The sequence below is a fragment of the Onychostoma macrolepis genome, chromosome 21 (assembly GCF_012432095.1).
Source record: "Onychostoma macrolepis isolate SWU-2019 chromosome 21, ASM1243209v1, whole genome shotgun sequence".
Taxonomy (NCBI): Eukaryota; Metazoa; Chordata; class Actinopteri; order Cypriniformes; family Cyprinidae; genus Onychostoma; species Onychostoma macrolepis.
This window is the reverse complement of record NC_081175.1, coordinates 47,349-74,791: the sequence shown is the minus strand read 5'-3', so window position 1 is coordinate 74,791 and position 27,443 is coordinate 47,349. Positions and strand designations below refer to the sequence as shown.

At 37.8% G+C, this 27,443-nt stretch overlaps 1 protein-coding gene across 1 annotated transcript; it reads left to right on the top strand.

Moving 5' to 3' along the window:
* The first annotated feature begins 522 nt into the window (after window positions 1-522).
* LOC131529472 (organic cation/carnitine transporter 2-like) lies at window positions 523-27,443 on the top strand. Its single transcript, XM_058759244.1, has 10 exons — window positions 523-1,020; window positions 7,289-7,392; window positions 13,464-13,618; window positions 14,271-14,442; window positions 15,348-15,474; window positions 16,094-16,191; window positions 16,815-17,029; window positions 18,656-18,838; window positions 23,647-23,779; window positions 25,251-27,443. The coding sequence occupies exons 1-10, from the start codon at window positions 616-618 to the stop codon at window positions 25,318-25,320; spliced, it is 1,662 nt and encodes a 553-aa protein (XP_058615227.1). The 5' UTR covers window positions 523-615; the 3' UTR covers window positions 25,321-27,443.

Genomic DNA, 27,443 nt, shown 5'->3' with positions numbered 1-27,443 from the left:
TCACTTTTTTTTTTCACTTCAGCAATAATCTGCCAGTTGTCTTTAAAAAGTTATTTAAAAACAAAAAAAAACGTTTTGCTCCAAAGAATTCAAGATTCAAGTCGGATTAAGGGAATTTTATTTTTATGTTTATATTAAAGAAATTATTAATAGGAAATAAATAGATCATAAATATTATTTAGTATCATAAAATTACCTAAAAATACAAAATAATAAAACAAATATAAAAATATATCATATAGTAGGCCTACATTCATTTAATCGAAGAAAAACAAATCTGGCATTTTTGGACCCCCACGCCAACTACAGCTTTAAGTAAAAATAAAGAAAAAAGGTGTTGGTTAATCCGAGTTTTGACACAAAACCTAATTCTAATTCACTACAGCACTATCAACGAACTGCTTTCTTACTGAGAAGCTCCAAGATGAAAAACACACGGCAATGTCGCCTGGCTACTGAGAAATGTCGTTAAACTAGTGAATGGTCCGCATGCAGCGACGCTAGAGCTTTATTGAGCTGGGTTTGCCTCCTCCCATCTGTGTCTAAAAGGCGGACTTGAGACACTCTAAGCGCACTTTACTCTCAAGCTTTTATCGCACGAGTGCTGCGACTGCCATGAACTTCCCAGACTACGATGAAAACACCGCGTTCCTGGGAGACTGGGGACCTTTTCAAAGGACGGTGTTTATTCTTTTGTGTTTGAGCATTATTCCGAATGGCTTCACGGGTTTATCCATGGTTTTCATTGGCGATACACCCGCTCATCGCTGTCTCATTCCCGCAGCTCTGAACATCACGGCTGAATGGAGAAACGCGTCTATTCCTCTGGATGAGGAGGATGAGAACGAAGATTCTCGACTCAGCAAGTGTTCAAGACACCGAATGGACATCGTGAAAAGCTATTCGGACCGAGGTTTGCTCCCGTGGGTGGATGTGAATGTCTCGGCTATTCCCCGAGAAGGCTGCGTGGACGGCTGGGAGTATGATAATGGGACATACATCTCCACGATTGTTTCAGAGGTAGGTTTCTTTCAGACAGTCCGTCTATGCTTTTATATTCTGCGCGAAGCGGAAGTTCGGATTCGGATGTAGTAAGGGAGATGTTTTTCCGGTCAATATTTGTCCAGGAATGTTTTTTGAAAGTCAGTTTCTGTAGACGCATGCCTTCAGGTGTTGACTACAAAAACGATTGAATATTTCCACTGTTATTGTCCTGGAAAAATATAGTCTACAGGTCAGTGAAACCACGTTGACCCTGCTGCGGGGCATGTTGTCACAACGGGTACCTGCTTATTTATTCAAATGCATGCCTTTAAAATCCGTTATAGGATACGGATTTTACAGAAATATTTAAACAATACGACAATCATTGAACAAAACAATATATATATATATATATATATATATATATATATATATATATATAGAACAAATGAAAATACATATTTAATTATAATCAATATCAATGTGACTGCTAGCTCCAACCTGACATTTATGAGCAATACTCTTGTATTGAAAAAATACTTCATTATATATTATGTGTTTACTTGTTAATCAGTATATGGCACTTTTGTATGAATACGGAAATGAATTTCCAAAGAGTTTTCTAATGCAGTTCACCTTCCATATTGTGACATGAAGCGGCTTATTGAGGAGGAAAAACAGTGGTAAATTTTAAAAAGTAAATTTGGATTGAAATACATTGTGACTACAGCACAGATTTGCAGATTTGCATCTCTGCAGAGAGAAGTGATTCATATCACAGGAAAAGTAAATTATTACATTTTATTTCAAGATTATGAGGTCCAAAATATTTGCATGGATATGGAAATCCCTCACAATAAAGACCAGTAATATGCATTAGGGTCAATCTGTGTCAATTCAGCCAAATTTCAGAAAATTCCCCAGCTTATTTTTGATTTTGCTCTTTTTTTTTCTGAAGATAAACGTATAGTGATGAAAGCCAAAATATTAAATGTCATGGATGAATATTTACTGAGTAATCCACTATTTTGTAGAGGGGGTCAAAATGGCAATATTCACCTGAGACTCAGAGCCAAATTACAGGGGGTTAAAATGACTTCTGAAAGATGGCAGCATCATAATGTTATTTTTACTCAGAGATTGGTAGAGGTGTTAGTAAAATCTGTTGACTTTAGTGATCTTTATTGCATTATATGCCAGTGGTGACCGTTCAAAAATAGGGAAAGAGCACTTTCCTTTTTTTCCAAAGTTTGCAGGCCTGTAACTCAAAAAGTATTAAATATATCTTGATGCTCTTTTAGATATTGTCTTCAGGAGTAAATCATTCAATTGTACACATTTTTAGTGGTCAAAAACCAAATATGGGTCACTTTGCAAAAATGAGATACTTTTTTCCCTTATAAATCAGATGCAAAAGTCACTTTTACATGATGTTTGAACATAAATGTGTGTTGGCAGTGTGTGTACACAACCACCCTATAATGATAAAAATCCACCCAGTGCTTTTTTTTTAAATCCCCCAAAATAACCCTTTTCTCAGATCAAGCCGTTCACAGATTCTGGTTTGATGTACGTCACACAGGCCGAGGTCCCTACTATGATTATTGATCGAGACTGGTGTTTTATCACAGTTTATCACCCTGAGTGAGCTGTCAATAGTCCGCTATTGTTTTGCCACCGGAGCAGGTGTAGACAAGAATGTCTCCTAAGCAATTGAGTTTTTTTGTTGTTGGATGTAATAATGAACATAGCAGTCATCATTTACTCCCAAAGACGCAGTGGATTACATTTGTTTTTGAAGGAAATGTGCCCCCGATCTACCTAAATGCATCTATGTTCACGCAAATCATTCAAGATCAAGCTTCACCTACAGAAGAAGTGAGTATAAGTTTTTTTTTTTTTTATGAATCTTTGCAATTCGCTTTTTCCAAATAATGTGCTAGTTAGCAAGTTCCGTGGCTTAATGCACATAAAGTTAACGGTCTCATAAGAACGGCTCATCACCCCACGGAAGAGAGGGGCGGGGTCAGCAGAGCTCATTAGCATTTAAAAGAACATGCCCTGAAACAGCTTGCTGTGAACAGAGCTGTTTTTGACAGGGTAAAAAGGCTGTTGTTTTACACTACAATTGAGAAATTATGTTAACTAAGTACGTTATAGACTTTTCATGAAGACACTAAAGAATCATATTAACTTGTAGAAAACGAGCATCTGATGTCCCCTTTAAAGAGGAGAGTCTAAAGAACAAATAATTGCAATACGCAACTGTATATCTTTCTTCAGAAAAAAATATTAACAAAATCTAAAATCTGAACCGGGGACCTCTGGTTGAATTTAAACGAAATGACCCATTAAGGATATAAATGGGGTTAATTCTGATTTCATGCCCGTATAAAAAAAAAAAAAAAAAAAATCAAATCAACATGCGAAACCATTGTGCAGTTCCTCCAGTTATTCACGATTCAATCCAAACCAAAGTCAACAAACTGTTGCTATTTTTTGCGATCCTGCATAATTCGCCATTTCACTGCAAGAAAAAAATAAAATTAATAAATAAGGTCTCTCAAAAAACTAAATTGTAATAATCTAACTGAATTATCCTTATTAAAGTTGCAATGCATTATTTTCACAATGATACAGATATTGTGCATGTGATATCAGTGTAACTGGGCTGACGAGACGTGAGACGTGCGGATCCATGTGCAAGCTTTTATTTAAAGGCATTGTCATAAATACAGGCAGGGTCAAAACTATGGCAAACAAGTATGGCAGGGACAAGACAGAGCAATCCTAGGACAAGCGTGGGTCGACGATCAGTATCCAATGGGGCAAGGCAGAGAGATAATCCAAGTACACGAGCTAGAATCCAAGAGCGGTGCAAACAGTGTCCAAACGGCAAGGCAAGGGTTAATCCAGGGAACATAGGCTAGAAGCAGAACACCGGAAAACAGGCAAGGCAAGACTAAGTCAATAAACTGGGCTCCGTAGAGTAGCTATCGCTGGGAGAGTTATAAACGCTATACAATACTCGGCAGTGAGGGAGAGAAAGTCCATGGCTTAAGTAGGGTGTGTGATCAGTGCAATCAGCTGTGTGTGCAATGGATGATGGGAAATTGAGTCCAGTGTGATGTGTGCTGTGAGAGTCAATGTGGTGAGTGAGTGACCTCTGGTGGTGAGTGAACGGAAGTTCATAGACCGGATTCGTAACAGAGCCCCCTCAGGACACAGGGAGAGTTCATTACTAGGTGCCGCCACCATACAAGGGGCCGAGACGAGCCCCGCCGCTTCTGGAGGTTCTGCAGCGTGGGCCGCCACCTCTGGCAGTTCTGCGGTGGTGTACGCAGCCCAAACGCAACAAAGCGATTCCCATCAGGGGAAGTGCTTCGGACAGGGGAATATGCACAAGAACAGGAGGGTTACAGTAAGCTGGTTTGGGGATACCAGCCATGCGTGCAGACACCAGCGGTACATCCCTCAAACTAGACATCAAACTGGGATAGTGGAAGACTGACCTTGATTATCTGGGTGTGTCAGCGGAGACGTGACTCGATTCATGACGACCAACTGTGACTTGACTTAGCTCATGAAGATCAGCTGCGACTTGGCTTGACTCGTGAAGATCAGTTGTGACGTGAAGATCAGCTGTGACGTGGCTTGACTCGTGAAGATCAGCTGCGAAGTGAAGATCAGCTGTGACTTGGTTTGACTCTTTAACATCAACTGTGAATTGACTTGATTCATGTAGATTGACTGTGACTTGACTTGGCTCATGAATAGCAGCAATGACATGACGGGGTGTTGTTGTGGCCGCCATTTTGTGAACGGACTCTGGTGTTGCTGCCATTTCAGTCATAGCTGCGGTGTCGCATTCCTCATCCGTGACACACACCGTGAATGGAGAGCCAACACACAACAAAGCATAGTCCATGAACTGACAGAGTGATGAACGCGGACCCTCGCGTCTAAGCTTATACATCAGCGGTTGATTAATGCCTTCGCAAAAAAACTCTATCAGTAAACAGTCTGGTAAATGAGTAATTGGCAATGGACAAATACTCTTGTACATAGTCCTCGAGCGATCGCGTACCCTGCTCGAGGGCTAATAACAGTCTTGCAATGTTCATACCTGGCCAATGTTCATCAGAAAAGCTGCTGGATCCTCGTAAGTCCGAGTATTCTGTAACAGGGATGACGAGACATGAGACGTGCGGATCCATGTGCAAGCTTTTATTTAAAGGCATGGTCATAAATACAGGCAGGGTCGAAACAATGGCAAACAGGTATGGCAGGGACAAGACAAAGAGTAATCCTAGGACAAGCGTGGGTCGACGATCGGCGAACAGTATCCAATGGGGCAAGGCAGAGAGATAATCCAGGTTGTAACAGTCACTGTCTGTCACAGTAATGTTCATACTGGCCACTAGGGGGACACATGTAGTTCCCCCTGTATTGAATAAAAACAGGAAGTAGTAGAGTAAGTGTTAGGTTCTGTTTGAAGCTGCCTCATGGTTACCTGTGACCTACTTCCTAATCCTGTTTGAGAAACCTTTGTGTTTCCTGCTCAAACGTAAGTTACTGATTGTATCCATTGTTTCGGTGAACTTAAATGGAGCTTGCTTAGTTTATTTGATGTTTTCTCTTGTAGAGGTTTATTTATGCTGTAGCTCTTGCACTACTAAATTGCTGAAGTAACTCCTCAAGTGCATATGGAATGAAGTCTTCATGCTGACCAGTCATCCAAGTTTAGGACATCATCATCAGCCCTCATAATTCTATTCGTCTACAGATAGGACTGGTTTTCATTACTTTATGAACTGTTTATGGTTTCAACCTCCAGTGGACTGGGCTGACCATTTTGACTCCTCTCACAGACACACACACACACAGGAACTTATATGCGGGTCAGATTTATTGAATTGTCTGTATATATTTGTATAAAGACTTACAGTATTTGGGGTTTGTATTTCACTAAGTGTATTGTTTGAAAACATGCTGAAAGAAACACCATTTTTGTGTGTATGAGTTTATTTTTTGGTAGAACATCAGACTATTTCTAATTATTGTAAATACGATGACCCCCCCTTTTTTTCTTGTAGCTCAACCAGTGCAAAGTAACTGGGATGGTTATAAGGTACACAAGCTAGAATCCAAGAGAGGTGCAAACAGTGTCCAATCGGCAAGGCAAGGGTTAATCCAGGGAACACGGGCTAGAAACAGAACACGGGAAAACAGGCAAGGCAAGACTAAGTCAATAAACTGGGCTCCGTAGAGTAGCTATTGCTGGGAGAGTGATAAACGCTATACAATACTCAGCAGTGAGGGAGAGAAAGTCTATGGCTTAAGTAGGGTGTGTGATCAGTGCAATCAGCAGTGTGATCAGTGCAATCAGCTGTGTGTGCAATCAGTGCAATGGATGATGGGAAACTGAGTCCAGTGTGATGTGTGCTGTGAGAGTCAATGTGGTGAGCGAGTGACCTCTGGTGGTGAGTGAACGGAAGTTCATAGACCGGATTCGTGACAATCAGTAACCGCTTTTCCATTACCCTTCAAATTGTGCAAACTGAAATTGCGAATTTAAAATACACCCAATGGAAACACATTTGGCAAAAACTTCCTTATATGACGAAAAAGTTTTAACGCTTGGATGAGGTGGTTTTTCAGGCAATTTAGTAAAGGACTAATTTGCAAAACTGCAATGGATTTTTTTTTTAAGTCACATGATCATTCTTTAATGTACTATAACCTCCAAGAAACACCTCATACATGGCTGTTCTAAAGAATAAGGGGCCTTGCCATTAATGCTTGGATAATTTACACTGCACACGTCTGTGGAACATTACAGCTTATTATCGTGAGAGGAAAAAAATATTTTAACACAACACAAGCAGGTAACAATGTCTGAGATACAGGTATCTCTATTGTATTTTTTAAAAATCTCTAGAATTAAAAAAAAAAAAAAAAAAAAAATCTGGAAATCACCACTACAAAATCAGTCAATTTGATTGTGAAAAAAACTTGTGAAATCCTGGAGAGACTGACTGTCACAAAAAGAAGAAGAAAAAAAAAAGATAAATAACATTTGCATAACTGGAATTCAAATTCCTTGACAAATTTTGACAAATTCCTCATATAAGAAATTGTCTTAATTTCATCTGTATTTAATTAGGAACAGAAGAGCCAAAAAATTTAAACTACTCTATTTAGGGAATTAGATGTGTAACTTTTAGCAACTTAGTTTAAAATTAATTTTCCTTCTGTAAATGAATATAATCATTTTAAATGTGCATTGTTTGTTCAATCACAGTGGGATCTGGTGTGTTCAGATGACTGGAGGGCTCCGCTGACCTCCTCACTCTTCTTCTGTGGTGTTTTGACTGGCTCTGTGATCTCTGGACAGATGTCTGACAGGTTAAAAACATCAAAATTTTTCCCCACACATAAATATTATAATTACATGCTGACTGTGTTTTTATATCACTGGTAGAGCTGAAACAAACAGTTGACATTAATCAACAAAACTGATAATAAAAAAATATATATTTTTGTCGTGTAATAGTAGTTTAATCTCATATGATGTAATGAGATTAAAAACGTAACATATAACGTGCTGTAGTGCAAGACTATAATTCAGCCCTGCAGCAATCCAGCTGAATACTGTGTCCAAATTCAAAGGGTGCATCTTTCAAAGGGCATAGAATTTGAAACCCAATACTTACTGTAGTCCAGCATTTTCTCTCAAAAACTCTTGTTGTCCTCAGCGTGCAGTGAATCTCAGGATAGTCTGGGTTGTGAACGATCGAGTTGTTGTATCCTTCTTTGTCCAAGAAAGGAAGGATTTATTTTGAGACCACATTTGAAGGAGTCTTTGAACTGGGTCAGCCATGGTGATTCAATCAGTCTTCGAATGCGGCCTTTGAAGGATTGCATTGGGACACCGGTAGTATGTCAGAGTGCCAACGAATATACATATATATTAGGGGTGGCATGGTACATGTATTCGTCCCGAACTGTCACGGTACGGGCATCTCGGTTCGGTGCATGAGGACTTACGACGAATACAGGCAATTCACTCCCAATCCAGAAGGGGGCGCCCACAGAAATGCAGCGCTGTTTGATAACCGCCAGCAGAAGAACAGCGAATGCCATGAGTTACGCACTTGAAAACAAAGCTGATTCTGAACGCATCTCTCACATAGACTGACAAAGTAGTATACTTTAAAGTCTTGCGCACTCAACTGTTTGCGAAATGGGGCTTCGTGCTCGTGTATCCTACCTCTTTCATTCGCCACAAATCCAAATATTCCATATTTCCATATTTGCGATGTAACGTATCTGAATGCTAAACTATTATTTATTATGTAAATTATAGGCTTTGTACTTCAGTCACGTTCCAACGGTGACACAGAGGAGGGCGCTGATGTTTGGTTCACGGTATTTTATTTTGATAAAGTACCAACTGCGCTGTCAAGTTAGCAATGCTGGAACTGATGTGTTTTGTGTGTGTGTGTGTGTGTGTGCGATCACTTCAACTGTTTCCTTATACAAGCAGAATCAACTTTAAACACTTATTGTCTTATTAATAATCACTGTATATAGGTCTGCTTTTATTTGTGTACACTCGCAATGAAAACAAAACAGATTTTATATATATAACGTAATAATATTTAGTATTTTCACATCTAGATGGAATTTTTTTTAATTTGCACTACTGTCTGTTAAAAATAAATGAAAAGAAACTGAGCATAATAGATTTCTTTTTTTCCCCCTGTTGTACCGAAATCGTATCGAACCGTGACCCCCGAACTGAGGTATGTACCGAACCGTGACATCTGTGTACCGTGCCACCCCTAATATATACAGTTATAGTACACTCAGAAAGTATTCAGACACCCTTCACCTTTTTCAGTTTTGTTATGTTGCAGCCTTATACTAGAATTGTTTAAATTATTTTTTTCTCTCATTAATCTACACTCCGTACATCATCATAACAAATTGAAAACAGAATTTTAGAAATGCCTGTAAATTTATTAAAAATAAAAATCCCTAACGCTTTGCAACAACACTTGAAATTTAGCTCAGGTGCCTCCAATTTCTCTTGATCATTGCTGAGATGTTTCTACACCTTTATTGGAGTCCACCTGTGGTAAATTAAATTGATTGGACATGATTTGGAAAGCCACACACCTCTATGAAATGCCTCACAGCTGACAATGCATATCAGAGTGAAAACCAAGCCATGAGGTCAAAGGAACTGCCTGCAGAGCTCAGAGAGACAGGATTGTATCGAGGCACAGATCTGGGGAAGGCTACAGAGAGCACAGTCGCTTCCATAATTCTCAAATGTAAGAAGTTTGGCACAACCAAGACTCTTCCAAGAGCTGGTCGCCCAGCCAAACTGAGCAACTGATGAAGAAGGGACTTGTCTAGACTGGTGACCAAGAACCTGATGGTCACTCTCTAGTTGAGCTCCATGATCATATATGCAGATGAGAGAAACCTACAGAAGGACAAACATCACTGCAACACTCCACGGATCTGGGCTTTGTGGCCAAACTCAATCCTCTCCTCAGTGAAGACGCATGAAAACACTTGGAATTTGCAAAACAGCACATAAAGGACCCCCAGACTCTGAGAAACAAGATTCTCTGGTCTGATGAACCTCAATTCCAAACATCATGTTTGAAGGAAACTAGCTCTGCTCATCACCTGCAGAGTACCATCCCAAAAGTAAAGTGTGCTGGTAGCAGCCTCATGCTGTGGAGCTGTTTTTCAGCGGCAGGGACTGGTTCGAGGGAAAGCTGAATGGAGCAAAGTACAGAGAAATCCTCAATGAAAACCTGTTCCACAGCGCTCAGGACCTCAGACTGGGCCGAGGGTTTACCTTCCAACATGACAGTGACCCTAAGCACACAGCCAAGGCAACGCAGGAGTGGCTTAGGGCCAACACTGTGAATGTCCTAGAGCAGGGGTCTCCAACACATCGCTCGCGAGCTACCAGTAGCTCATGGCCTGATTGGAGGTAGCTCGCCAAGACGGACATATCAGCCATGAGGTTATTTTAATTATCCTGTTTCATATTTTAATTATCATTAAACCCGTATTTGATTATCGCGATTTGAAAAACTCACAGTAAATACTGCTCCGCTTTAATCAAAGTTATTATTATAAGAGTCTCACGCAGACGCAACATGTAGAGTAGTTTCGTTTTGTGTGAAAACATGACTGAAGGCAGAGTGCTGAGGGAAAGAATGCATGATTTAATTATTGTATGAATGCATAATAGGAAACTGACTGTCTTCAGAAACTTTTCACTGGCATTTGCTTTCCATCTTCCCTCTGTGTAATAAAGCTGTGTTCAGAAGCGCAGCGCTGCTTTATTTACAGAGGTTACCATGGAAACGGCTCTGTTCTGCTGCTCATCTGCTGTCAAACTGTGGATTTACAAATTCATTCAGTCTGCCATATTTTTGTTCAGACCAATGCAAAAATCAGACCAAATTTTTGTTGTAAATCTTAACCGGTCGATGGAAAATAGGCTCCCTTGTTATCAGGAGTGTTGAGATTCTTAGAATTCACATTAGCTTATGTAGAACTGTTTATGGAGCAGATTTTTTTTTAATTGATCATTCTGACCCACCCTTTTTATTGAAAATAAATAAATAATGTTAAGGCTGAAATGTTATAGTTTCATAAAGTTATATAAAGTCAACTTTATTTGAACATGTAGTACATGTCAGTAGTAACATGTTATGAATATTTTTTTGTTAGTTTAAAATCCAGCCATAATTTCTTTTTTTATGTTTTTATTTCACTGCTTATGCAAACAATAAGTGCATAGTGCTGCTAATTTTATTTCTTGGCTTTTGTCATGAAACTTGGTAAAATCATTTCAGTGTGTGTATCAGTACTTTTTTAATATTTCCAGCACATTTTAACAATGCTGTGTATAACAGTTTGGATTGATATTTAAGTATTCTATAACACTGGTAGCTCTCAGCCGCTTTACTTTTTAAAAAGTAGTTCCCGAATGAAATAAGGCTGGAGACCCCTGTCCTAGAGTGACCCAGCCAGAGCCCTGACTTGATCCCTATCGAACATCTCTGGAGAGACCTGAAAATGGCTGTCCACCGACGGTCCCCACCCAACCTAACCTAAGAATGGCAGAAAATCCCCCAATCCAGGTGTGCAAAGCTTGTTGTGTCATACCCAAAAAGACTCGAGGCTGTAATTGCTGTCAGAGGTGCTTCAACTAAGTACTGAGTAAAGGGTCTGAATACTTATGTAAATGTGATATTTCAGGGGGTTTTTAAAAATAAATTTACAGACATTTCTAAAATTCTGTTTTCACTTTGTCATTATGAGGTACGGAGTGTAGATTAATGAGAAAAAAAATTATTTAAACAAATGTAGTATCAGGCTGCAACATAACAAAATTGAGAAAAGTGAAGTGTAGTTCATTATGGAGACCGAGACTTTGGTATCTTGGAGAACAACATGTTTATTAGCTCTTATGTAGCTCGCATCACTCAATCATCTGCATTACTTGCCAAGTCCCTTATTACACCAGCAGGGGGGAACTCCAACACAGGAAGGAACATATATGAACATAGCTTCCTTAAACACATCTTGACCAAATCCCAATTAACTGAATTGTACATCAGTTATCTACATGAAGGGGGTCTGAATACTTTCTGATTGTACTATAACTCAATATTTTAACTAATTGCGAAAGCTGATTAATTGATTAAAGCCTACTGATTAATCTGTGAAATATTTGACAATGAGTTTATTAATCACTCTAATAATCATTAGATTAACTGATTATCAAAGTAATTGTTTGTTGTAGCCCTAATCACTGGGCAGTATGACATGAGCAAGATGGTGGTTGTTCTGTTTGTCCCTTACCTTCAGGGATGCTGATGTTCAATATTACAGTATGATTGTGAGAGTAATATTGCTTTTATTCAGCTGTTTAATAAACAAGTATAAAAAAAAATGGGCCAATTAGTTTGTATTTTTTTTACCTTCCAAAGAAAATAATTCCTGAGCACTGAGTAATCCATAGACATAGAGCTGACTTTAAAACAAATTCAAACAATCCCATCCGTGTGTGGAGCAAGACTTTTCATATCTGCTCAAAGGTTTTGATTTACTTGTTTTTTTGCAGCATTGAGCAATGTAGCCAATCACAGGCATATCTGTTGCTTTGTCCAATCAGATTTGTTTGAGTGCGGTAAGAGGATTCTGACTAAGAGTTTTTGTTCAGTTCTGAGTTCTGCGAGATCGTAAATCCTCTCATTATAATGAAGTGTAGACACAATGTAAATAAGAGATTCAGTGTGCAGTGTAGAACTTTTTTAATTATAAGGAAATTTCATGAGATTGAGATGAACTAAGATGAACTTTTTAGTGATGATAAACGTGGTCTTTGCAAACTTTCTAGACTATAATCCATTCAGAATTTGAATTCATGCACTTACAGATTCACTGTCCGATAACCATTTATCCAAGATTGCCTTTGTGTAGCTTTTACTACTTAGCTAACTGAGTGAAAGTGAAGGCGTTCTGAGCTGGTGTTATTGAGTGGAGGCGGAGACTAATTAGCATATTCATAGATATAGAGTACAGTATATTACCGCATATGCTAAATGAGGTAAGACATGAAGCAAATATTTCCATGGGAAAAAATGTTTAAATGTCATTTTGATTATGAAATATGATTTTTAAAGGGGACCTTTTACAAGACATTGGGCCTCATGCCACCCTCATGGAGTCAGTTTGGTCAGAAACATGCACACCAGTCGCCTCCTGGAGCTCTTCATAGGCTCTGTCCGTGTTGCTCCTCTTTCTCCTCACACAAAGGAGCAGACACCAGTGCTGCTGATAGGTTATTGTCCTTCTACAGCCCTGTCCAGTTCCTGTCTCCTGGCATCTCCTCATGCTCTTGAGACTGTGCTGGGAGACACAACAAACCTCCCTGTGACGGCACGTATCTGGAGGAGCTGGACTACCTGGGCAACCTGAATGGACTGCAGCTTCCGCCTCGTGTTACAAGCAGTGAGAAAGACCCTAAAATCAGTCAGGAACAATAAGGAGAGAGCGGTCGTCTGTGGCCCATAAGCTGCTAAACCATTCCTTTCGTGCCTCTCCAGTGCACCTGGTGTCACGTTCATTTGCACCAAAGCAGGAGAAAGAGATTCACAATCACTGCCAGGTGGATGCTGCACACCGGTGGTGCTTGAGGAGATCCCCTCTCACATGTAAAGTGCTTTGAGTCACTAGAAGAGCGCTATATAAATGTAACAGATTCATTACTTCTGCTTCCTGACTGGACATACCAATATCCCTGACGTTTCACTGACTTAGTGGTATACTGTGATGATGAATTGTTCTCTTTACTTTTTTTGAGCAGTGTATACACACACCCACACAACTCTAGATGTCTATTTGAAATAAACTTGTTTCTTCTTGATTTTTAGGTTTGGCAGGAAAATAGTGCTGTTTGTTACCATGGGGATTCAGACAGTATTCACCTTCATCCAAGTCTTCTCCCCATCTTGGTTGATTTTTTGTTTGTTGTTTTTCATTGTTGGAATGGGCCAAATCTCAAACTACGTGGCAGCATTTGTGTTAGGTAAAGATTTTTGATGTGCTCTCATTTTTAGTGTGTATTTCATATTAGCACTGAATTATCACAGCTAATTCATACACTATTGTATTTTGGCTTCAGTCATAAACAGTTTAATTAAAAACTGTTGAAGCTTGTTTCTGTCATGAGATAAAAAAAAATGAAAAAGGTAACTGTGACTTAATCTCAAAATTCTGACTTTCTTGCTTGCTATATTCTAGTTTACTTTTTCTTCCCTCAGTTTATATTTGACAATTTGTGTTTTTTTTTGTTTGTTTTTTCTGACATGGAATAAAAATAAAAAGGTAATTATAACTTTTTATCTCGCAATTCTGACTTTTTCTCATAATTGTGCGTTTATATCTAGCAATTCTATTTATTTATGTATCAATTTTCTCAGAATTGCAAAGACAAAGAGTCAGAATTGTAACATAAAAAGTCAGAATTACCTTTTTTATTTTTCCTATTCTGTGACAAATGAGCTTCCATAGAAAAACACAGAATATTATTAAAATCAAGCATGTTGAATGCCAGCACATTTATTATACGAACACATTTTTAGGTTATGTTTAAAAATTGCATACCAAATGCATTTTTTTTGTCTCAGAATCTACATTAAAAGTATTCTTATAATATAATTAAAAAACCCTTCCCCTAGGAATGGAAATACTGAGCCCCTCCATTCGTGACCTCTTCTCCACTCTTGGCGTGTGTCTGTTCTTTTCTATCGGGTACATGATGCTTCCACTGGCTGCCTACTTCTTGCGAGACTGGAGAATGCTGCTGCTGGCCCTCACCATCCCTGGCTTCTTCTACGTACCCCTCTGGTGGTAGGTGTTTGGGCCAGATATTATTTAGTAATACACCAGACATGAGAAGAGCTATTTTTAGGCAGTCATGTATCTATAATGAATATTAACACAAATGTGCATTTGAGTAAGACATGGGTGTTGTAATACCTTTGAAATGCACAGAAGTTTTAAATTAAGTAAATGACATTGGGTATGTTCAAAACAAATTTGACCCACAGTTGCCCTGTCTATTCAAAATGTCACATGTCTGTGTTTTAAGTTTCTGTTTTGACCTAGTTTTTGCCTGTCTTGTTAAGTTCATCGTTATCACCTGTTGTTTTGTTAATTATCCAATTAGTTCCTGTGTTCTTAAGTCCTGAGTTCTCCCCAGTTTATTTGCCAGTTATCGTTTGTATTATGCGTTGTGCTACACCGTGCTTCTGAAATTCATCTATTTCTTCTGTGGATTATAATTAAAAGGACTATTATTTGGAATACTCCTTCGTTGTGCGCTTTATTAGCATAGCACCCGTAACACAAAAGATGTTCTGTTCTGGCATTGCTTGATATTGTGCTTTCAAAGACAAAATTGGTTACTACGGTCCAATTTTTTTTTTTTTTTTTTCTGGCATTCTATGGCTTGCATTCTCATAAAAGCCTCTATGTTGGTGATGCAGGTTTGAGTTTGTGCCATTTCTTTTCCTCCCCTCTCTTCCAGTAATTTTATTTTGAACTCCACTATTTCTGTAAAATAAAGAGACAATATTTACGTTATTCATTTAGCTGAAACATTCATTTAGGGACTTACAAATGAGGAACATCATAAGAAATGTATTATTAGACGCAGCATTGAAAATCATATCATTGTTCATATTGAATTATTTCATTTAACAGCTCATTTTCATCACTGAAATGAATAATTTATGAATAGTTGTTGTTGGTAGGTTTATTCCAGAGTCTCCGCGATGGCTGGTGTCTCAGGGGAGAGTGGACGAGGCCGAGGTCATTCTGAGAAAGGCTGCCTGGATGAATGGGGTTGAGGCCCCTGACGTCATTTTCCCCCCAATTCTGGTAAAATCCACATCTGTCTGTACTTCTCAAATTGACACACACTACTTTGAATAGTCTCATTTAGCTCCTCACATGGTTGTTAGAGACAAAAGCTCTTGAACATTTCTTATTTTCTAATGAATAAATTCAGTCTAAAATTGATTTACCGCTAGATTTACCAAATCTGCTTGATGTTTATATTTAAAAGAGTTTAATGCACTATGAAAACATCCCGTTATTTAGGCTTGTTTCATCCATCTCACACCTGCAGCACATGTGCGACGTATATAGTATGTAGGCATTGATGTTAACAAGTTTCAGTTATAAATTACTCTGCTGTATGGCGTAGCAGAAATGTAGCTACAAGTAGAGTTTTGGCACTGAGCCTAAAATATTTTTACTGCATGTCACAAATGCACTACATGTCTGTTCATCAGCACAGATTTGTGCAATATAGGCTATAGTTTTATGAAAAACTCATTTATATTATGGGTGTAATGGTTCTCCCAATCTATCACTTCTACACATATTTTTTTAGCTGTGGATATCAGATGGTTTTTGCTTACACTGCAGTGTTTTGATTTTTGGAGTTCCCCGTGCTGTGTAATAAAACATGTTTGTTGTGACACGTGCACTACAGTCGAGGGAAAATGCTGGAAGGTTGCAGAGCTACAGTCTCTTTGACCTGCTGAAGTCCACTAACATCCGCTATATAACCGTCCTGCTGTTCCTGGTCTGGTGAGAGAACCTCCACGTACTCAAGATATTGGCTAGAAATGATCCAGTTCAAGACATGGATCACTGCATATATAAGTAGCCCATTATATCTTCATAGTATAGCCATACAGATTTGTGCATCATTACAGCACATATATGTACAGTATATGACATATATTCATTTAGTAGAACTGAACATATGAATATCCAAGCATTAACATACAGTGGTCTCCATACATCAGCTTCTGGTGTTCATGTTCACCATCATGATATGAGATGCTCCAAAAAGTCATTTTAATGTCATTGTAGTTTTGATTAGAAATAAGGTAGAAAGTTAAATCATTACAATTCATTGTTTAAAAATGTTAAAACCTTTTTCCTGAAACTTTTCTATTACTGGGTTCAAATAGGTTTATATTTTGAATCCCAGATTTTTAATGTGGTCTCAGAATGTGTTTTTTATTTGTAAAAGAATATTTAGTGTAACAGACAATATTTTTTCTTGTGATAAGAGATGGTTATTGTTTTTAGTAATTCAGGAAGCAAATACCCAAGGGCAACAATAATATTTTTAAGTTAACAATAATTTCTGCATAATGCCTATATACTAAACCTGCGTCTCACTCTCTTCTTTCTTCTTTTAGGTCAGCTGTTTCAATTGGATACTGTGCCTTGTCTCTGAACACGTCCAATATGCATGGAAACATCCACCTGAACTGCTTCTTATCAGCAGTTGTGGAAGTACCTGCTCTCATCATGGCTTGGCTGATGCTCCGCCACTGGCCAAGGCGCCTCAGCTTGTCCTCCACCCTGTCATTAGGAGGGCTGGTTCTTCTCTTCATACACCTCATTCCACAACGTGAGAAATTGTTGTTTCTTTAACTGCAGTCTTCTATGGCAACATTTATTAAAATGTTATAACAAATATATTAAAATTAATAATATTAAAATATTAGAGTTTAAAATATTGAATCTAAATGATCGAAATAATTTTACGATTTGCCAATTAATTAATCAGGTTAATCACAAATTAATCATGCATTGTTTTGGGCTGAGAAATTAATCTAAAAGATCATTTGAAGTCATTATTGTGTTAAATGAGAAAAGTATCAAAAAAGTAGCTTTACAGAAATATTTTGATTCACCATAGAATTAAAGACTTTGGGTTTTGAATGAGATTTTTTTTTTTTTTTATATTGTTTGCTTTATTTTTATATATACAGTATATATATTAGGGGTGGCACGGTACATGTATTCGTCCCGAACCGTCACGGTACAGGCGTCTCGGTTCGGTGCATGAGGCCTTACGACGAATACAGGCAATTCACCCCCAATCCAGAAGGGGGCGCCCGCCGTAATGCAACGCTGCTTGATAACCGCCAGCAGAAGAACACTGAATGCCATGAGTTGCGCACTTGAAAACAAAGCCCCCTAGACAGTGACCAGTGTGCTGATTCTGAACGCGTCTCTCACATAGACTGACAAGGGAGTATACTTTAAAGGCTTGCGCACTCAACTGTTTGTGAAATGGAGCTTTGTGCTTGTGTATCCTACCTCTCTCATTTGGCACAAATCCAAATTTTCCATAATATTTCCATATTTGCAATGTAACGTATCTGAATGCTAAACTATTATTTATGTAAATGATAGGCTTTGTATTTCAGTCGCGTTCCAACGGTGACACAGAGGCGCGCGCGCTGATGTTTGGCTTACTGTAACGTTATTTTATTTTGATAAAGTACCAACTGTGCTGTCAAGTTAGCAATGCTGGAACTGATGTGTTTTGTGTGTGTGCGCACGCGCGCTCCGGCGTGATCACACATGTTCGTTTTTGTGAAAAGTGGGGATATCCCATAGGCGTAATGGTTTTCAGACTTACTGTATGTGCTATTGCCCTACACCAATCCTACACCTAAACCTACGCCTTACAGTAGACTGTGCATTTCAAAAACCCTTTCCCCAAAAAAACCTCACTCTGTATGATTTATAAGCGTTTTGAAAAGTGGGGACATGGGTCAATGTCCTGAAAAGTCACCTTCACCTTGTAATACCTGTCATACTTTTGTCATTATACAAATCTATGTCCTGACTTTTCACAAAAATGCGCACATTTCAACTGTTTCCTTATACCAGCAGAATCAACTGTAAACACTTATTGTCTTATTAATAATCACTGTATAAAGGTCTTCTTTTATTTGTGTACACTCACAATGAAAACAAAAAAAATTAGACTCTCTGTATGAATGGCTCACTGAATTATTGGCGATGGATTTGTTCAAAACCAATGATTCATTCAGATTTAATTGTTCACTTTTGATCGTGATTCACCATTTCTTTGTTTTCTTAATGAACTTGTCAATGAACTGACATGTCCAACAATGTGATCATAAGGATTTGTCTGTATAATGATGTTTTTGATTTTTGACGAACAAAAATTAACTTTGCCCAACTTTGGATGGAATGTTTTGTCTCTATTAATTTATAGATATGAGTTCTGTTGCCATTTCACTGGTGATGCTGGGAAAGTTTGGTCTGTCTGCAGCGTTCGCAATCATATACCCTGCTACCGCGGAGCTTTACCCCACTGTACTGAGGAACACCGCTTTAGGAGCCTGCTCAATGGCATCCAGAGTCGGCAGCATATCAGCACCATATTTCATCTACTTGGGTAACTAAACTCTAGTCTGTACAGTCTGTCTAATCTCCAAAATTCTGCATTAGAACTGCATTGTCTAGTTCCTCAAGTAAGGAAGAATTCTGAATTTGAAAAATCCTTTAGCTTGAAATGTGTAAACAGGAAGGCCCACAGCATCACATTCACAGAAGCGAGTTTTGGGAATTTTCATCTACATCATACCTTGGTCAAATTTTATTCACACAGTTTCCAGGGATTTATTTTGTACCAGGGATGGACTGGCCATAGGGAGCATCGGAACCTTTTCTGGTCAATCTGTGGACCAATTTAGTTGTCAAATTTACATTTCTATACAAATGATGTAGAAAGAGAAAAACATTGCTATAACATCAGGTCTGTGGGACACATTTAAAAACTTAACTGATCTTTCCTTTTCATTTATAGGCAAGGCAAGGCAAGTTTATTTATATAGCACATTTCATACACAATGGTAATTCAAAGTGCTTTACATAAAAGGAAGTGAAATAGTCATTAAAAATAATAAGAAATTAAAAATAATAAAAATCAACAAAAACAAAGTGATTTAAAAATTGATTTTAAAAGAATGTAAAACATTTAAGAATAGAAAGTGATTATACATAGTGCAATCAGTTCGGACGTAGCACAGTGCTCATTCAACAAATGCACAGCTAAACAGATGAGTTTTGAGTCTGGATTTAAATGTGGCTAATGTTTTAGCACATCTGATCTCTTCTGGAAGCTGGTTCCAACTGCGGGCGGCATAATAGCTAAAAGCAGACTCCCCTTGTTTTGTGTGAACCCTTGGTATTTCTAACTGACTCGATCCTAATGATCTGAGTGGTCTGTTAGGTTTATATTCAGTGAGCATATCTCCAATGTATTTAGGTCCTAGGCCATTTAGAGACTTATAAACGAGTAAAAGTACTTTAAAATCAATCCTAAATGTAACTGGAAGCCAGTGTAAGGACCTGAGGACTGGTGTAATATGTTCAAATTTTCTGGTTCTAGTCAGAATCCTGGCAGCAGCGTTCTGGATGAGCTGCAGCTGTCTAATGGTCTTCTTTGGAAGGCCAGTGAGGAGACCATTACAATAATCCACCCTGCTGGCAATAAAGACATGAACCAGTTTCTCCAAGTCTTGACTGGAAACAAAACATCTAATTCTTGCAATGTTTTTGAGATGATAGTATGCTGATTTAGTTACTGCTTTGACATGACTACTAAAACTAAGGTCTGTCTCCAGAAACACCCCAAGATTTTTGACTTGGTTTTTAGTTGATTGACCCCTAGAGTCAAGGTATGCGTTCACCTTGATAACTTCATCTTTGTTTCCAAATGCAATGACTTCAGTTTTCTCCTTATTTAACTGAAGAAAGTTCTGGGACATCCAACAGTTTATTTCATCAATGTGTTGGCAGAGGGAGTCAATGGGGCTGTAGTCATTTGGAGATAAGGCTAGGTAAATCTGCGTATCATCAGCATAGCTGTGATAGGCAATTTGGTTATTTCTCATTATTTAACTTAGTGGGAGCATATACAGGCTAAACAAGAGAGGTGCAAGAATTGAGCCTTGTGGGACTCCGCATGTCATGGACGTCCACTTAGACTTATGCTTTCCTATACTCACATAATAACCTCTCCCTTCTAAGTATGACCTGAACCATTTGAGTACCATCCCAGAAAGCCTGATCCAGTTTTCCAGTCTCTCTAGAAGTATGTTATGATCAACAGTGTCAAACGCAGCACTAAGATCTAGTAGTACCAGAACTGATATTTTGCCTCAATCAGAATTGAAGCGAATATCATTTATTATCTTAATGAGTGCTGTCTCTGTGCTATGATGTGCTCGGAAACCAGATTGAAAATTGTCCAGGTATCCATTTAAGTTTAAGTAGTTGTTCAGCTGATTAAAAACTACCTTTTCAATAATCTTACCTATGAACGGAAGATTTGATATTGGTCTATATTTGTTCAACATTGTGTTATCAAGATTGCGCTTTTTCAGAAGGGGCTTAACAACTGCAGTTTTCAGGGAGTTTGGAAAAGTCCCAGAAAGAAGTGAAGCGTTCACCACTTCTAAGAGATCTGCTTCTAAACAGTTAAGCACACTTTTGAAAAAAGATGTAGGAAGTGTGTCAAGATAGCAGGTTGATGATTTAAGGTGCTGTACTATCTCTTTCAAAATTTTGCAATCAATTGCTTCAAAAACATAGTCACTTCTTTTTGAAATTGCGGTCGAATCTGTGTGACCTCTGCAAAAGTAGATATGCCAATCTCCTTTCTGATATTATTGATCTTCTCAGAAAAGAAGGAAGCAAACTCATTGCATTTACTGTCGGAGAGCATTTCTCTGGGAATCTGACTTGGTGGGTTTGTCAGTCTCTCCACAGTAGCAAAAAGAGTGCGAGAGTTGTTTAAGTTACTGTTTATAAGGTTTGAGAAGAAGGTCTGTCTAGCTGTGGCTAGTTCCACATTGAAAGCATAAAGGCTGTCTTTATAGATGCTATAGTGAATTTCAAGTTTTGTCTTCCGCCACATCCGCTCAGCTTTTCTGCATTGTCTTTTCATACTCTGAACTGCTGTTGATTTTCCCCATGGTGATTTTTGTCTGCCATTCTTCTTGCAGACCCTTGTCGGAGCAATATCATCAATAACATTCTTAACTTTTGAGTTAAAGGAATCCAGGAGAAGATCAACAGAGTCTGCAGAAATGCTTGGTGTTAAAGATATAGCCTTCATAAATAGCGCACTGGTGTTCTCATTAACGCATCTCTTTCTGACAGAGACAGATCTAAAATCAGTGGTAACAGAAATCAATATATCAAAGAAAATACAGAAGTGATCAGATAGTGCTACATCCTTAACAACAATGGATGAAATATTTAGACCTTTACTGGTGAGTAAATCTAGAGTGTGTCCACGATTGTGTGTGGGTTCATGCACATGCTGGATCAGATCAAAAGTGTTTAAAACAGTAATAATTTCTTTTGCAGTTTTGATTTCTGCATTATCTATGTGAATATTAAAATCCCCTGCAATAGTAAAACAGTCAAACTCTGACAAAATCATTGATAACAGTTCTGTGAACTCTTCAACAAAGGCTGGAGAGTATTTTGGAGGCCTGTAAATAATGATAAACAGAATGTTTCAGCACAATACCTAGGTATTCAAAAGAATTATAAGCTATTATTCCAGCACCGCTGTTTGCTTCAGAACTGTGTAAAAGATTCCAGACCTGAAGGTTTATTTCACCTGAAAATAAAGAAGGAAAACGAGGAAATCAATAACTTTTGTAGCTTTAAATATTCATCTATTTAATTTAGAATTTAGTGTTTGATAACTAAGGGCACAGATAACTAAATATGACATTTTATTATAATGGGTTTATGTGAAGATTTAAGTTCACTTAAATTAGAAGTTATTTTAAGTAGTCTAATAAATGTTAAAATTGATAGCTCTTGTGATGTTGAATAGCTATAGTCAGAAATTAAATATTAATTTCTACATTAATTTGAAGAATGAATTTGAAATTATTGCAATGTTTTGAAAACTTTAATGTTCAGTGGGATTAACTGCGATTAATCATTAAATAAAAAGTTAAATAGTTTTTTTTTTAATCGATTGACAGCACTAATATATATATATATATGTATGTATGTATGTGTATATATAGGGATATGAGTAATAAAGCAGTCCTGTACAGAGGAAAAGGCTGAGGGCATCTGGGACCACAGTGGGGAAGCAGCCAGAGAGTTCCAGTGGAGCAGCAGGCAGTAACAAAACTGTGCAAAACAGAGGAGAGAGCACTTAAGACAAGTCAAGTCACCTTTATTTATATAGCGCTTTTAACAATCCAAATTGTGTCAAAGCAGCTTTACAGTATCAAATATGAAAATAGTGTGTCAATAATGCAAAAGGACAATAGCAAACACTCAATTTTCAGTTAAAACCAGTTCATCACTGAATTCAGTCATGTCATCGTCCAGCTCAGTTCAGTTCTAATAGTATCTGTGCAATCAAGTCGACGATTTTGCTGGAAATTATAATTGTCCCCAACTAAGCCACCCAGAGGCGAAAGCAGCAAGGAACCAAAACTCCATCGGTGACAAAGGCAAACCAAACTGGCGAGGACCAATAGCTAAACAGACATGCAGAACTGACAGAAAAAAACACAGACTCAGAAGAGGCACTCAACAAAACCAGCTGAATGTGATAAACTGGCAATGGGGCAATTGACTTTTAGAGGCCGGGACACACTAAGCTGTCGGCCATCGGCAAGCATCTGTAGGGCTAGTTTGTTTGGTGTGTTCCACACATTAGCTCTCGTTGGGCTCACATCAGTGGCAGTTAACATGTTGAATCGGCACATTTCACAACAACATGAGCCGCTTAAAATGAAGATAGTTATCAACATAACTGATATTCAAAATGGTAAACAAGGAGAGAGTTGGACAGTTTTCACTTACGTTCCTCTCTACCTGGACATAGAAAAAATGTGGCAGAGGTAAAATTGGAACACTTCATATTTTGAATGTCAGCTGTAGTTATAAGAAATTATCTCAAACACAAGACCATAAAAATATTAGCTGTCTTTTTAGTTTCAGTCCATCCCTGATTTGTGCACTAGTTTGGTCATGTTATGTCTCAACAGTAAATTATGAAATTCCCATGGTTTCTCATGCTTTTCAGACCAAGAAGCTTTTTAAAAAAAATCAAATTAGTCTATGCAGTGACCAATGCTTATCGACACAGATCAAACAATATAATGTTTCAAGTATCATATTTTCTTAAACAAGTGTTTTGTTTTTTTTTTGTTCCAGGAGGCTATTACAGATCTTTGCCATACATCTTAACCGGCAGTCTGAATGTCCTCTCCGGGTTACTCAGTATTCTGCTTCCAGAGAGTTTTGGATCACCATTACCAGAGACTATTAGTCACATGCAGACAGCTGGGTAAGAGCAGCACCCTCTGCCGTTTTGCTGTAGCATTAGCATTACTCTATGCAATGGCCCTGATTTACTAAAAGTTTGGTTATATTTGGAACAATTACAGCAAACAAAATGTGGGTGTTAAATGTGGTTAATGTGGGTGGGCTTTTGTGCAAATATTCTTAGTAAATCACCCACAGTCCCATAAACTTGCTAGATTGAGTAAGGAAATTAATACTCTTTATACGGGATCTTCGGGTCCAAAGTGAATTGTCTCCATATGAACATTATTAGCAGAATCGGTGTTGTTTTGTCTGTAATCATGAACATTTGCTTGTTAAATAGCTCTGACAAAATGACTGCAATCTGACTGCAAAAATGATTTTCTTAGTATTTTTTTGTTTTGTTTTCTAGTACAAATATCTAAACATTCTTAAATCACATACATAAGTGACTTAAGATATTAAGTTTTGTTTTCTGAAAAATGCATAAAAATTTTGGTAATATTTAAATCTAGCAATGAGGTAAGAGAAATTATCTTGTTTTCCCTTTGAATTAAGATTATTATAATCGAGGTGCCATCTATAATTGTCATCTCCCCAACATTGTTATTTATCGTTAAATGTTATATATTATTCCCCCATACTCCCACCTTCGTGCATCACTCTCAGGACAATGCATTTACTGTGGTAGTCCTTCCTGTGAGTGACTTGACGCTGAGGCTGAGGTCTTAGATCTGGCTGCGGCAGAGCAGATGTAGATGGATGCAGCCCTCAGTGGCATGGTGGCATCATGATGGGCCAGGATGTGTTTTGGCCTCTGTCAGCTTTTGGACTGCTGAGAAGTGCTGGGCAAAGTCCTCAACAGTGTCTCTGAGACGGGCATCTTTAAAAAGACACTTGCTGCCCTTGTTAGGGGTGGGGGTGGGGGTGAGATGGCTTCACTTATCTGTGCAAAACTCTGGTGAAACACTGCTTAATGCACCATCAGAATCACCAGCAGCAAGAGAGTTTATGCTTTTCTTCTATTGTTTTAGAGGTGAATGGAAGCGTGATCGCTCAAACACAGGCAATCGTTCATCTCTGAAGCAAAAATCTGAACGAGTGGGGAAATCTTGTATTTCCATATGTCAAGGGGAGTGGCTCAGCATGCAAATTCCACTCACTAATTCTCATTTTCCTTTATTGTACTACTCAGAGGGAGCTGAGCTCCCAAGTAAGACCCCTAATGTCATTGGACATAATGTCGAACGCTACTGACAGAAAGAGGACCAAGGTTTTTTTTTTTCTTGGATATAAAGTTGACGTTATGCAGTGTCTTTTGAACTGTTGCAGTAACTGATTTCCATTGATGTGCCAGGTCTGAAGAACTGAAGATAATCTACTTGCCAAATTAGAAATAATGCAAATATTGAGTGGTGATACAATTTTAAATAATTTTAGCGATATTGCACAGTTTTGTTGTAAACTGTAATTTTTTTTTTTTTTTTTTTCAGGTTCAGAAAAAGACATTACAGTCCAACTGACAGAAAATGTGAAGACGAGCATGAGTCTGACCACTTGTAATGGACTATAGAGAGATTTAAAAATTTTTAAAAGTATGTAAGATTTAACCCTTCACATCTGCCTAATGGTTAGAAAGTCGGACTTGTAACCCAAAGGTCACAGGTTCGAGTCTCAGGTCCGACAGGGATTGTAGGTGGGGGTAGTGAATAACCAGCGCTCTCTTCCACCTTCAATACCACAACTGAGGTGAGACCCTTGAGCAAGATCAGAACCACCAACTGCTCCCCAGTGACTGCCCACTACTCCGGGTGTGTGTGTTCACTGCTGTGTGTGTGCACTTGGATGGGTTAAATGCAAAGCACAAATTCCGAGTATGGGTCACCATACTTGGCCACATGTCACATCACTTTCACTTCACATTCAAGGCTGGATCTGTCTTGCCATTTGAGGGTTACATTACAATGTAATGCTGCTTTTTGGTTCTCAGTGTAACAAAGGCACACATTTTAATATCTTTTGTAATAACTTTTTTAATGTAAAACTTGATAAAGTTTAATTAGGACAAAGACCATGTACAATATGTAATAAATTTTGGCTGTTGGCACCTGTCAGATATTCTCTTTCTCTCTCTCTCTCTCTCTCTCTCTCTCTCAGTATGAGCTGTTATTGAGTGGAACAACATGGTGAAAATTAAATTAGGGAGCTATATAGAAATAAAGTAGAATTTATTGCAAAGGTTTTTTTTTTACCATGTTCAAGTTTATGTCTAAGGATAATAACATTTCCACTTATAATACATTTTCTTATACTTATAATAAATACATTTATTGAAAAGCTATCAAGAAATGCAGGTTTATTAAGTTGGTAACACTTTATTTTAAGGTCTCTTAACTAGTTGCTAATTAGCATGCATATTAATATAATATTAGCCATTTATTAGTAGTAATTAAGCACATATTAATGGCTTATTCTACATGACCTTATTCTACATCCCTAATCCTACCCAATACCTAAACTTAACAACTACCTTACTAACTATTAATAAGTAGCCAATTAGAAATTTATTGAGGGAAAAGTCGTAGTTAATTAGTTAAATAAGTGTTCCCTATTCTAAAGCGTTACCATTAAGTTTATTTAATTTGTTCAAAATTTGCATAAATATTCTCAATCTTACGCCTACAATGCTGATTTTTTTTCAACAACAACAAAAAAAAATCACATTGATAATTACAAATCACAATAATCAATATATATAAAATGACAAAATTTGATAAACTGAGCAGCTTTCATTCATGGATATTGTTGGTTGTTTAACATTTTCTATTCTAAAAACAGTTGTCAGATATTAAATATTTAAATAACATTATATCACAAACTCTTTGACTGTTAAAACTGAAGTGTCATGCTGGCTATTTATTTATGTTTGGCTTCTTGGAACAGTTAAACTCTTTTTTTTTTTTTTTTTATTTAATGGGTTATTTTGATCATTTTGATGTTACTGAACACTGTTACATCTGAGGCAGATACACCTTTGTCAACAAAATACAGAGAAAGTTCCTGAAGATTGGAATTATTGAGTGAGTTTTTTTGATATTTAGTTTTCCCTTGTACTTTATCATTGTAATTATTTACCCAGACTGTATATCTGCTTTTTTTTTTTTTTTTTTTTACAGTACTGAAACATCTAACCAATAGAAAGTTCATGTTGAGTTGGAATGTCGTGAGCCAATCAGGATTTATTTTCATTAATGAGCACTGTTGAAGGCGGGACTCAGAGCCTGAGCAGTTAAATGGCTCACTTTGAGGCTGCATCTGAAAATTTAGGCAGCTGACTTGCTGCCTTATTGCAGTCAAAGAGAGACTCCGGAGACGTCAAGCCGGACACTTTCTGCTCCCGGTAGTGATGCTCTCACAGTGTTTGAACTTATCACAGATAAAGTGAATTAAATGCAGTATTTGTCAAATACACAGAAACGTTTTTTATGAGTGTCACGTGTCTACCTGTCTGAAGTCCCCGTTCTCCTTATTTGGTTTAGTTCCGTTTCTCATTTGTTAATTATCATTCATTGTCCCCACCTGAGTTGAATTACGTTGTTTGCTCTATTGTTCCCGTTCTTATAAAAGTCCTCAGTTCTCCCTTTTGCATTTGTCCGACCTTGAGTTAAAATAAATGGGAAAAGTGA

Coding starts and splice junctions, on each gene's coding strand:
- LOC131529472 (XM_058759244.1), top strand. CDS start 616: ATGAACTTCCCAGACTACGATGAAAACACCGCGTTCCTGGGAGACTGG. Junction 13,619..14,270: donor CGTGGCAGCATTTGTGTTAG/GTAAAGATTTTT, acceptor CCCTTCCCCTAG/GAATGGAAATACTGAGCCCC. Junction 14,443..15,347: donor TTCTACGTACCCCTCTGGTG/GTAGGTGTTTGG, acceptor TGTTGTTGGTAG/GTTTATTCCAGAGTCTCCGC.